Source organism: Chlamydotis macqueenii, chromosome 2 (genome assembly GCF_036417535.1).
Source record: "Chlamydotis macqueenii isolate bChlMac1 chromosome 2, bChlMac1.mat, whole genome shotgun sequence".
Taxonomy (NCBI): Eukaryota; Metazoa; Chordata; class Aves; order Otidiformes; family Otididae; genus Chlamydotis; species Chlamydotis macqueenii.
Window position 1 is genome coordinate 50,978,172 of NC_141557.1, and position 13,473 is coordinate 50,991,644.

The following is a 13,473-nucleotide window of genomic DNA, read 5'->3' on the forward strand; positions in this document are numbered from 1 at the left end:
GACCCCATTGCCAGCCTGGGGGCCAGAACCTTCCCCCTGCTCCTGGCTGCTGACACCCACAATCCCGATGCAGAGCACACTGGGAATTTGCACTTGAGTGGCAGGGGGTGTTGGTGGCAAGGCGACAGGGACAGCAGATGAGCCTCTACTAAAAATGCCTCATGTTTGTCTAGTGCAGCTCCTCAGGCTGATGAGAAAAAAAAAAAAAAAAAAAAAAAGAAATCTCAAACCTATCTCAGGCCATAAGATTTGGTTCTATTTTTGATCATTGCTTTTATAGTGGGTCATCTAGGCTTGAGATGGCACATCTGCAGTGGTGGTCTTCATGAGCTATAGTGTACTACATCACTGACCAGGCTTGAGATTGCCTCCTGTGGGATGAGCAGTGCCTCAGGAAGGAGAACTTTCTCAGCAGTTTTCCTGCCTGAATAACACAGCCACCCTTTCTTAAATCACTATTTTCAAAAGTAGAAGTGCTTCTCCCAGGATGAACTGCCTTCTTTCATACGCTTCCTTAAGCACCTACATACTACCGTAACTTTTGACTTGAAGAGTTTATGAAACACATCCTTCTGTGATCTTAAGTGACATTAGGTAAGTGTATTACCTAAATCACTTCCTTCTGCAACTGACACTTCAAAAAAAAAAAAAAAAAAAAGGCAACCAGAAACTTCTCCTCATTACCATGACCACGAGTGGATGGTGTCCTTGCAGGGCTGGGGACACCTGTCCCCAGATCCCTCTCAGCAGAAGCATCCTGTCAGAACGTCAAAGTGTATGTCTCACCTCTCTCCATCAGTGTGTGGCTGTCCTTGGAAGCATGAAGCTGCCAAGGCACCTCAGATTATTGCAAAAATCTGATTTGCAGCCAAATCCTATCAAAATTCACAAACTTATTTTATCCTACGTGACCCAATTCAGGAAGTTGGTTCTGGGTCTCATGCAGATCATGTAGAAGAGGAGGTAAAGAAGAGAGGATGGGAGAGGGAGTCTTTCTGTCCAAAACTCTGTCTCAGAGAGGTGGGCTCCACTGTCAAGTTTGACATTGTAGCACAGTTTCAGGATGTCCAAGCCTCTTTGTGGCTTTTGCCTGAGCTACTTAATATTTAACAAGTCATTATGATTTGGAACAAACTACCTGCTGGGTAGGCAAATTGCTTTAATAAGTTAAATGACTAACTTTCGGTAATTTATTTGCTTTCACGATAAGAAACATCTAATATAATTTGCTGTTCTTGATTACATCGCATTAAATAAATGAGGTAAACAAAATCACGCATGCACATAAAAATACCAGCTCTGAAAGACACTTTGCAAAGTTTCCTGCAGCCCTGGAGCCAACAATTTAAGCTTCCTGTCAGGAAAGCTGTCAGTTCGTGAGTGTGCTCGAAAGCCAGTGAAGGCTGCTGACCTACTTTTTTGGTCTCTTTTTGAAGCAAGAGCAAATCCTCCTCTAAATTCTCCAGACATCAAATATTTAGTGGTGGTTGCACACTGTGATGAGTACATTGATTTCAGGCTGGCCTGGGTATATATATACCTAGCAGATCTCAGCTTTCTTGAAGTAAAATGTGAGCGTACTAGCATTTATTCTAGGTTTAGAGGGACATTCAAGCTCAGATGTTGCCTTTGGCTGAAGAACTTAGTGGTGCCTTTAAGAAGTGGTGCAATAAATAGGTGGATAGGTTTTGCTTGTGTTGGCTTTTTCTTGGTGCGTGGATGGGAACAAGCTGTAGTCTAGCCTGGCCAGAGCAATAGGCATTTTCAAGACCAACTCTGGGCATACTCCATTGGTGGGTATTTGTTCAACCACTCTAGGATTTTTGGAGGTCAAGTATAATGCTCTAAATTCGCCTGTCTTGATATAAACCTAACTGATCTTACTATTTCCTCTGCTGTTTCTAGCACTGGAACAGTAATCTGTCTACAAAGTAAAACACAATACACAGCCTTGTAGTCACTGTGTAACATCATATGTAAGGGGTTAGGGCAGCTCACTCTGTGTGCCTTTATGGATGCTCCGTGGTGTAATCTAAGGTGAGTATATGTTGTGCCCAAAATATTGCAAATTTGAAACAAAGCTTCAAGCCCTGTTTCTTGAGACAGGTTGCTTTGGGTGTTGACTAAAGCATCTCAAGTAGGTTTCTATAGTCGAAGTGGGAATATTGCCCTTCTGTGAATTCAAAGTCAGTACAGGAACTCAGACCCTACTTTTTGATGCAATAGCCAGGGTCCAAAAAACAGTGGTGAGTATAGGTCAAAACCGTGGTGCTTGAACAGAGAACAGTTTCCTCCTGACACGATGCTTGTGTAATTCTATTAAGAATTCTTAATCTGTCATTATAAAAGAAATTATTGAATTTACAGTCTGTTAATGCCATATCCACTGGTCCCATGTCTGATCGCTCCACAGCCCTTTTGAAGAGAGAAAGCTTTTTACTTCTCTAATGGCTCTGGGGCTTACAGCACAGCATCATTTGCATGGAATGTCATGCTTATGTAATTCAAAAGGTTATTTTGTTGGAGTTGAAAAAGACCGCTCAGAAGAGAACTAACTGAAAATGACAGTCTAGTCCTGCAGACATCAGCCCATGTGAATATTATGCTACCATCTTTTTTTCTAAAAAGTACTGTTTTCTTTATCTCTTTATTTTTTGCACTGCTGAAGATGCAACTAGAATGGGAAATGGAAAAGTATTAAGTCAGTATTAAATAATTTAGTTTTACTTGCTACAGCATCCATCTTAATTGGGAGGGAAAGTGAATTGTTTTACAATCATTTATGTTCAAAGTGCATCCTTGCATAAGTCTTGCAGAGAAAAAAGAAAAAAAACTATAAAGGCTTAAATGCTGCCCCAAGGAGAGGGGATTGTACACAATATTGGCTCTGACAACTTTATATGAATTATCATAATCTTCCTGCAGAGCCGTCGTGTGCTTAAGAACACCAGCGGCACTTTGCAGAAGCGGGGGGCGGTACATCTCCGAGTGGGTGCCTATGTGCTCATCGGTGATAACCCCTCCGCTTACGTTTGCAGCGGCAGAGGAGTGGCGCAAGATGGGAGGTGAACCCTGGCAGCTGATCGAACCAGTTGATGGCTTCCACCCCAGCCAGGTAAAAACCCAGCCCCAGGGAGACAGGCGGGATGCCAGCGCTGCTCGCTGCCCAAGGCAGCTGGTTGGCACACAGCAGGGATGGGGGTTTGGGGAATTTATCTTTTTAAAAGAGATGATGGCATTAATCCCAGAGCAGACATCTCCACTTCAGCCAGCTGCATGCTGCACTAACTCCTGCAAGGTCTTCTGCTGCTTTCTTTCACTGGTTGACCAGTACCCTGGCCAAACAGGTCTTAAGCCACAAAACCAGATCCTTGCCACATAGGATGGCTGGCTGGCTGCCTGCTCAAACACCCACGGGAGTTTTGCAGGATCAGGACAGCAATGCAGCACTGGAAAAACCCAAGAGGCCCCCTCCAGCCCCGCCTCTGTCCTGCAGCCTCCCAGGCCAAAAGTTTCCCCATTGCAGCCTGGAACAAAGCTTTCTTTTTGAAGCTATACATTCAAATTGCTTTGTGCTCTGCGGCTACATTTTATGCAGAAGTTTTCTCCCACTTGCTTGGCCTCCAAGGATGGGTGGCAGGGGAAGGTTTACAGTCAGAAATAAATGAAAGGGAAGGAGAAGCAGCTGCTTCTTGGGTTATTGAACCCAACCCTTGCTTGGGTTCAATAACCTATGTGAGGTTGACTGGTTCCCACTATATTCACTTCAAAGTAGTTTTTTCTGACCCTAAAATGCATGGAGAGAGAGAGCGTGTTCTGCAGTCCGCTACAAACAAAGCCAGTTGATTTTCTATACACTAGCTTCAGATTTCACACGCATACACAAAGCAAAGCAGCAGCCAGTCTTCCCCGTACTGCTCTGCGAAAAGCTGCACATGAGTGGAAATCCTGCGTGCAGCCTGCAGCAGCAACGGCTCATGCGGGTGGGCACAGCCTGCCCGGGCCTCTCCTGCCAGCCGCAACGCTGTCACCCCCCGCTGCTAAGTCGGCACAGGGTGGTGGGCAGGTCCCAAAATCAAAGACCACTCCTGTTTCCCATACTTTTCAATCTTGACTCTTTGGAGCAAGAATTAGGCTGCGCTAACTTGGAACTGCAGGAGGTGGGCGAGATGGAGAGGGGCAGCAGCAGCTGAGCTGGTTTTCCTCTCTTTGGCCAGAGGGCTCTGGCCAGTAGCAGTAGCTCTCCATCCAATACATTTTGCAGTCGGGCCAGAAGTTTCTTGCTACCTGTTGCTATGCGGGAAATGTGCTTTCCAAGCAGCCAGCTCCACTCCCAGCATCCCTGCCCTGCCCAGGGGCGCAGGTCTGGGCAGCCACTTAGAGAAGGGGGATTGACATTCCTTGGTGACGTTTTTGTGGTGCATGGTACCAGCTCTCTGCCACGGCGAGAGCAGTTTGGAGAAACCTGTTGTCTAGGCCACCACTGCCTCCCTCCACACTCCCAGCTGCGCAATCTCTTCCACCCTGACATGACCGAGCCATGCAAGTGAAACTCACCACGCTGACCAGTCACCAGCAAAACCACGTGGCAGCTCCCCCTGCTCAAAAGCTCAGGCTGAATTTATGGGCCAGTTTTATGATGTGAGCTTACACTCCGCATATATTTAGTCCCACACCCCTATCACCAAACAACCCCATGTGATGCCATCTTGCTCACTGGGAAAGAGCAGTCCATGGAAAAGATCTTCAACAGGCGCACATTGCAAGCGTTGATGGATTCCAATATTTCAGCAGCTTCTCCATTGACTGTACTGTCAGTTCAGCCAGAAGAGACATGCAGAGGGAAGTCCAAAGCCAAATACATACTTTATTTGCTGTGTTTTACACCTGTGGTGTTCAGCTGGAGCAATACAGCGGCTTGCTTAGCCTTGCCAAATCAGAAGAGCCTCCTGTTCGAAGAGGGACTCCTTCATAGCAGAAATTCCTGCCTGGCTACCACACAGTACCAGGACTTAGCTGCATGACAGTGTGAGCTCAGAGCCTGGGGATGTGGAGAAAGCATGTCTGGACTTTTTGCTGCAGGCCTTTTGCGAGGAAGCAATTAGAGAAAACTTGGCAAATGAAACGCGAGTGAAAGCAGTGATGAAATGAACCCCATTGCCAACCCTGCCATCTGGGGAACCTGCGCAATACAAAGAGTCTGGAGTGAAGAAGAAAAGGCCTTTGCATTATTTTTATGTCTTACCCTGAGGCTGGCCTGAGGGCTCTTACAACCCCCAGCAACAGGCCACTGTGGGACCCAAACTCACCAGATCACGGCTTTTCATCCAGGTTCCTGCCCACATCCCGTATCCCACCAGCAGCTGGTAGGCAGCAGAGTTGAAGATAGTATTTATCTTAAAGGGATCCTGCTTAAGCCAAAAGAAAATTACAAAAGGGCAGCTGCAAACCTACATGCAGCCCCCAGAGGGCTGAGTTGCAGGATCTGGCCAAGCGCTGCCATGTTCCACTCCCTTGGGACCTGGCATCCTGCAGTGGTTACGATCTCCTCCTTCTGCTGTTAGGATGAGGTTAATGTTTTTATAGGTACGTTTTCCCTTACAGTCAAGGTGCCAGCTGTAGATACGCCTCACTTCAAGTGAGTTACTACCCTTCTAGGATTTATTAATGAGCCTTATCCAAATATCCACTGCTTTAAATCCATTTTTCTTTTCCTACTAGTATACAGAAGTCTGTTATCAACATACCAGTATTTGGACTGAGACGTAGCACTCCGCTCCAAAAGAGCAGCTCTCAATAAAAAGAAGGGAAAGTGTGAACAGGGAGTGATATTCAAGAAAACGCTTAGACAGATCATAAAAAATTCACTCCCTCCTCATACTAGTTTTATTTAAAGTTTTACTTTATACTGACGTGAATGCCTCTGGCCAGGTATGGCTTTTATACCATATAGAGCTGCCTAGCAGGAGGGTATTGATGCCGCACAGCTCGTCAAGTGAATGGGGGCTCTTTCTTCAATCTCTGCAGCTATTCCCCACGCTTCACATACAGCTTGACTAATAAACACGACCTACCCTGGGCATTTCTACTGAATTTTCTCTCTGAAGATCTCAAAGCGCTTGATAAATATTCACAAATCTTTTAATTGAGCAGCACTCCAAGGAAAGCATAAACCTGTTAGCGCTTGCCTTCAGATACAGAGAAACTTTGGAGCTTGGGATACAAGAATTACAGTGCCCCTCTCTGCTAAGGGTGAGCTGGAAGGGCACCGCAATCTTTAGTTGTTATAAGACAGCGTGGGCAGGATTAAGTTAAAGTCTGATGTCTGCCCTTGGGTTTCAGCTAGCATTTATCTGCTGTCTCTTTAGTTAAAAAATAATAATAATTTACTGGTGTAAACTTGGCAGAAGCAGGTATCAGCATGTATATCCAGTAGGCCAGTGGTCTAGCTATGCAAGAAGGATGTGGAAGGGAACTAAATCTCCCTGAGTGTTGCGTACTTAGCATTGCAAGGAGAAGGAAAAGAAAAACAAGAAAAAAAGGCAAAACTCCCCTTGTCCCATTAGAGCTATTCTAGTTTTTCATACACTGGAAAAAGTCTAGGTTAGGACACTCAGGCAGGAAAAACTAGCCCCCATAGTCTCCACTCCAGGCAGTATTTTATATTTAAAAACCCTGAAAGAAGGGATAAACACGAAGCGCTTATTTGTTTAACCAGGCCCAGAACTACATTCCCTTACTGCAAATTTTTTTCAGGGGGGAAAAGGGGTTCCCTGCATGTTTTTTATTAAGTTGCAAAACAGAAGGCTGCAAACAAGACACTCACTCTCAGCATAACTGCATTCCTCTTAAGTTTCAAAGCTAAAATTGGGCTCTATTAGGTTTTTTCCAAAGTACTTCGCTCAAGCCACAGGTGGAGGAAATTCGCACCATTTACTTTTGACACCTAAGAGCAAAATGCGTCACACAGTCCTCCTAAGTTCCATCTAGAGCTGTCTCTGAGTTACCATTCCACAAAGCCCAGCTTGGTTGCCCTTGAAAGAAATCTGGCTTTCTCTTCCCCCTGACTGTAGTGGAAGCCCAGGGACTTTTATCCAGCATCTCTCCCTTTACTATGAAATCTCATTGCAAACCATTCTGAGTGCCAGATGGCTTCAAGGACATTACTTCTTTCTAAAACAGCTGATTGCTTTGTTTGAATGACAGGGCCATGCATTTCAACAGGATCCTGCATAAATGGCTTCATTTCTTGCTTTTATGACATTACCAGGGAGAAGGGGAAAGCCCTTAGCATCACAAACGGGAACCTGAGACACTTCGAAGATTCTCAATGATTATGTACAGTCAGGAAAGCACAGCTTGAGCGTGATTAGATTCTCCCTTTTCTCTTTCCTTAAGACATAGCATTCCAGCCGGGGGGGTGGGGGGGGAAATCTGAAGTGATGCATATCAGATCAGTTGGGTATTTACACTTTGCTGAGCAGCATGCCCATCGCCAATTTGGTGCAGAAGGACAAAACAGATAGCCAAAAGCTGGTGAAATAACACAGCCACCTCCCAGTCACAGTCACCCAGGGCTCTGTGAGGAATAGGTAATATTTCCTTTAAAACGTTGCTTAGGGGTTCTTGTCCTCACAAAAAATTAACTGCAAAAACCCTATGAATTGTAGCTGGTCTCAAGCACAAGAGCTTTGGAATTCAAAGACAACCTACAAGAAAAGTGATTTCTAGAATCATGAACACTTCTCTGTGCCACGCTACTCCTCCGGAGTAAATTGCCAAAACAATTAGGACCACATGAAATGATGTGTGAGCAGGACCTACATAATTTAGGGTCGTCAGTGCACCTTAAATGCCAGTCAACAGTATTCTGAACACTGTAGAGCACACTTCCACTGATAATTTAGCAGAGAGGGCACCATGGCAAAATAGTAGGGTTTTTTAAAAAAACAAACTACCAACCAGCTCTGCTTAAAAAAAAAAAAAAAAAAACATATGGAAAGCTTAGGGACTTGTAAAGAAGGTTTAGAGATGATCATGCCAGAATGGACAGCTCTGACAGAGACAGGTGTCAGGCCTCTGGCAGCCAAAGGGTGCCCCAAAAGAGCCACTTTTGGCCACATGAGAAAATTTGACCAGGAGAAAACACTGTTGCACAATCTCCCCATCCCTCTCCCCTGCCCCTGTTCGTCCATTGGCTTAATGAGACCTCGAGTGAGCAGAGCCTAAGAGGTTCCACCCTACAAATCTCTCTCTACGTTAGCTCTGACTAAAAGAAAGTGTTTCTCTCCTGGCCCATCATTACAGCTTCTTTAAAAAAGCAGTACATAAAAATTCTCTGAGGGCTCCAGTCTGTTCCCAAACTCCAAAACATCAGTATTCAAATAGTTTGATTCCATAAACTCATCTTGGCCCTTAATAAAAAGACTTTGTTAGCCCTATTTAAGCCTTGGCACTCTAATCTGTGTCAGAGTGAGTTTTAGGATTCAAAGTGAAGTTACCGTATAAGCACAATATAATTGTGGGTCAGAAATTAAAACAAAAACGCATTAGCAGAGTGTGAAAACTTGGCTAAAGGAGAATTTTCCCATCCCTTTTCTCCTCCCCAATGTTTTTTACCCTGGCAATATAGCAGGTGCAATTTCTCTTTGGTACACAACTTCTAGGGCAAAATTCTCTATGGAAGCTAGAGTGGTTCTGATAGCAAGAAGAAAAGCTATTTTACCACTTCTGCAGGTCTTATGGAAAAAAGCTCTGAAGACAACCAGCAGCAGGCGCGAACTTAGAGCATCAGAGCCAGGTAGTTTTGAACCTAGATATAACTGGATCTTTTTTTCCTCAACACCCATTGTTTCCTTATAGGACAGCAAAGAGAATATTTATTAGAAGGATCAGATGCATTTAGGAGCATGAATTCCTTTGGGCTTGCAAGAGTTTCAAGCATTCTATCCAAGTAATGCTTTTGAAATATTTTCAAAGTGTTTTAGGGGGGGAAGAAAAATCAGACTCTAGGACTTTGGAATAGAAGTTTATGGACCATCATAGGCATCAGGAAGTGGTTGGAGACTATTATTAAACGGAATGACTGGTCAGGGAGGAGCAGATATATGGTCCTCACCTTATTTTTACTGTTCAGAAGAATATTCTCCCATTCAAGCAGCTGGAGTGGGGTATTTTCTTTGGTTAGAGGTTACGATCTGTCACAGTCTTCTTTCTGGTGCATTCTCCTAACGTCTGGTATTAAAGAGCTATGTTATAGAAGCACAATAAATTGAGAGTATTTATTTGTGCTGTTTGCAGATTGCTGCAGCCCTTGGAACAAGCATTACCTGGCAGAAGGCACTACATGAATGGCCTCAAGTGCTTGGAAAGGAGAATCCATTCAACGACCAGATTGAAGCTATATTCAAAGACCAAGGTGGACACTGACTTCCAAACTGTTGGGCTCCCGACGCTGTTTATGGTGACGCTTCCCAGTGCATTCCACGAAACAAGATGATTAAAGACACACACAAAAAAAGGGGGAGGGCGAATTATCAGAGCCAGTAGGAGTGGACGTAACACAACAGCATTATTTTCAGTTTGTAACTCACCTGCACAAGTAGGCTATGCTTTTTCTGTGGAGCTACAAAAATAAAAATCAAAGTATAACTGCCATTTAGACCATTTATTGTACTAGTTTGCAAATCCATCTGATTTTTTTTTCCGTATATAACAAACTCCTAGCCCTACCTCATTTTTTTTTTTTCCCTGCAGAACATTATTTCAAGGCTTACTCTTTCAACAGTTAATCTGACCCAAAAAGGAGGGGGGAACCCCAAACCATTATGTTGCTATAAATTGTGTGTATGTAATTGCCTTGACTGTCAATACATTATTTAGCTGCTATTTGCTTATTAAGATGTGCCAGGAATAACAAGGCGCTAGAATTTTGATTTGCCTGGCAGCATTAGTGCAGGCTGCCTGAGCACAGGTTCTCTTCCCCACCATTAACAAGATAGTAACTTGACAGCTTCATGTATTTAAAACAGTTTGCTTTTTCAAGCTCTAATACATCTTTACTCTTCTGCTTCCTAATGAACATGACATACCCAGTCTTGTACCTTTTACAGGCATTACCTCGGGAATCACTGAGAATGTTGGGCAGCTGTTACCTTCACACACAGACGCGAAGGCTGAGAATTACTAGTATTTTTTTCACCAGCTTATCCAATGTTTTTAGCAAAATAAATTAAGAAAATAGTATATAAACAGTATATAAATAGCTCTGCCCTACTCACAGCCCTGCTGGAGACAAAAGGAACAGACAGCATAAAATGTCACTAATTACACCTGGAAAAAAATTGGTAGATAGAAAGCGTGAACACGACATGGCTCAACCCCACCCAAGTTAGGCAAAGCTCAGGTAGATCTGCTCTGCTCTTTGTTCTGAACATGATCCCTGTGTACAGCTGGGTCACCCCGTGAGCCAGTGCTTAGGCTGTGGTCCAAACTAAAGGAGATGGCCTGGCAGTGTATGGACCCTAGCACACTGGCTGTGGCTGTAGGAGATGCACCTGGTCAGCATTTTGAATAAGCAGAGGATGACTTGGCTAATGTTGTTTCAATTGATGCACGTTATTGCTATCCTAGATCCTTTTCCTTTTTTTTTTTTTTTTTTTTTTTTTTAAGAAAAGAGTCAATGCCACATCTTTTATTAAGATAGAAATTCTTTTGGGACAACTTCTAACATTTAAGGAAATATTCAAGTCATCTACTTTAGGAAACCAAAAGGGAATACATTCCTTAATTGAAAAATACTTACTAATAAGGCCCCAATTCATTCAAGGCATTTAGATGTTACCAAAATATCCAGCCTCCCAAGAAACCATTTCAACTCCACAGAGGCATGTCTAAAGGGAGATTATTTAGTATTAAGAGCAGGAAAAGGAAATCTACCTGCTTCCTGTGCAAATTCTCTCTGCCAAACAGCAAAACATTTGATGCAGGCTGGCCAGGTGGAACACCTTCCAACTATTTTTTATTACCTGTTCAAGCTTCTTATCTTTCAATAAAAGCAATACAAGGACAGAAACAAATACATCCACATGGTTTCACTATAGACCAAGCACTGTACAGACAATAATTATAGAATATCAGATAATTTCCTCTACACCAAAATACAGAAGTGTATCAATTAAAAAGGGGAAAGGAACAGTATGTGTTTAGAAGCCAAATTTTCAGGCAATCTCATTGCAAATTATTGTGTTTCATTTGAGGCTGGGATTTAATAACACCAATTAGGAGTTTTATAAGCAGTAAAACTGAAATTTCCTCAGCTAAAATAAGCTTCATTGCCCAGAGCAAAGCATTTTCCATTTAAAGACTCTTATTAGTGAACATCTTGAATTTCTGAACAATGGAAAAAAAGCTTATAAAATTAGAATAGCATCTTTTCAATCAAAGACAACCTGAAATCCCCGTAGCTGAATCCCAGAGCAAAACTCTCAGATTTGCCCAGTATAATTGCTCTGTGCTTGATCAGGCATCTCTGAGGGCCTTCATGAAACAGGCTTGGCACTGGCTGAAGGAGCACTAACCAAACCGTCTGTCCTCAGAGGCGAGCTCTGCAGTTCAGAATTAGGCTGCATGCAGAAACTGGATTTGTAACTAATGCAGTAAACATTTGCAAATAAAGATGCATTTTGGGCCTTTTAAGCCATCAGCTTTTACAACTCTGCCTCTCCATTATTTCAAAGAATGCACCCCAAACCATCAATAACTTACAAGTACCATTCTAAAAATAAATGCCCTATATATAAACAAATGCTTCTGAAAAAGCTTACTTATTCTAAAACAGTAATGAACTATCTATCCTAGTCTATTCCATTACTTTAACTGTCTCCTAGTGCTTAGATTGGTTGAAGGTGAAAAATGCATGGGGAAAAGAGAAATAAACAAAAAAAAAGTTTCTCTTGGAAAGCTAAGTAGAGTTCCATGAAATTCAAGCCCTATAGCAGTACACACCACTAAAAGGAATGGTCTATCTAGGCCTTTTTGAGTGGGAGAGTTTGAGCACGTGATTATAGCAGAGATTTTCTCCTTGGCTAGTTCTAACATACTGCAAAGGGGAAGAGGTTTTTTTTGATGATGTTATTCTGTTCAGGAACTGTTTTGCAAAACCTTAAAGCTTTGTTTGAAATTGGACAGTAGGAACTATTTTTTGAGGTATGGAGCATCTATAGCTACTTGAATGCGCTTAGTCTGGCCTACTTCCAAAAGAATCTGCTGTGAACATGAAGGAACTCACCTGTAGAGTTGAAAGCTCTCACCACTTGCTGACGTGTTTATATCTGAAGGATTTCAAACCCTGCAGCCTTATTTGGCATTATACTTTTGCAAAAATTCAGATAGTCCATGCAAGATGTCTAGGATTCTGGGCTGCAGAGGGTGCAATCACTTTGGAATGTTATGACAGAGCACAAGTTTATACTGAGCTGACGTGTTACAGTACCTGTGCCTCCAGCACTCATCAAGGCCCTGGTGTACCAGCAGCCAAAAGCCTGCAATCAGTCTCACCTCCCCTAACAATGTTTTCCTTGCTCCCTCACGTCTACTTGCAACCTGCAGAAAGCAAACTACCCCAATTAACATTTTTTAATTTTCCACAGATCGCCCTTAAAAGAGCAGAGGAATGCAGCAGTGCAAGTCAATAAATCTGTAAATGCAGGCTTGCTGCTAAGGTAGCACCACATACTTCCGCTGTCTTGGTCATTGCCACCGACAGCTTGCGCCTAGAACTCGCCATCTAGGTCAGCATTTCCAGCTTACATCACCTGTTACACTTTACATCTTTCCTTGATGAGGATAATTTTTCATCTTAGGCAACGAACAAATGCAGAATTATTTTCTACAATGAATTAACAGCCCAATTAGCCTAAATAAAGGTGCACCACTCCCTTAGATATATCCAGTTCCATACCTAACATCTTCCTGTGGACTCATTTCCTTATTTTGTACTTAATGACTTTCATTAACATGTGCTTGGAAGTTTAAGTAGACAGCCTTCCATGTATCCATAGATGAAATTTGTTCTTCCACCATCCATGTTGTATTGCTACTCTTCTGCCATGTGTCTATCATAAGAAAAAAAAAAAACAACCCCAAAAACAAAAAAAAACAACAACAAAAAAATCAAAAACAAAAACAAAAAACAAAACCAAAAACATCTTTCCTCTTCATACTTGATGAGCTGCTGGTCTCTAGCAGCCTCTGCCTTCACATATATTTTAACCAGGTCATGGTAACTGCCCATGGGCAATTTTTGGTGCTGGCTAACCCCGAGGCATCACATTATCTTCCCAAATCAAGTAGTATTTTGGGGATATGCTTACTGAAGAGACTCCTTTCTTAAACATGTGGAGTCCAGCTTTTATTCTTCAGGCTACAAACTGGTATCTCAAATGCATAGATGACATTATGAAAAAAAGCAGA

General features: G+C 42.8%; 1 protein-coding gene across 2 annotated transcripts in view; it reads left to right on the forward strand.

Moving 5' to 3' along the window:
* Positions 1-9,657, forward strand: part of AOAH (acyloxyacyl hydrolase) — an 82,736-nt gene extending 73,079 nt beyond the window's left edge. For both annotated transcript variants that reach the window (XM_086741661.1, XM_086741660.1), the window contains exons 21-22: positions 3,039-3,115; positions 9,301-9,657. In XM_086741661.1, coding sequence (XP_086597787.1) covers positions 3,039-3,115; positions 9,301-9,429 — 206 coding nt within the window. In that variant the 3' untranslated portion in view covers positions 9,430-9,657. The remainder of the gene's footprint in view (positions 1-3,038; positions 3,116-9,300) is intronic.
* The last annotated feature ends 3,816 nt before the right edge of the window (positions 9,658-13,473 follow it).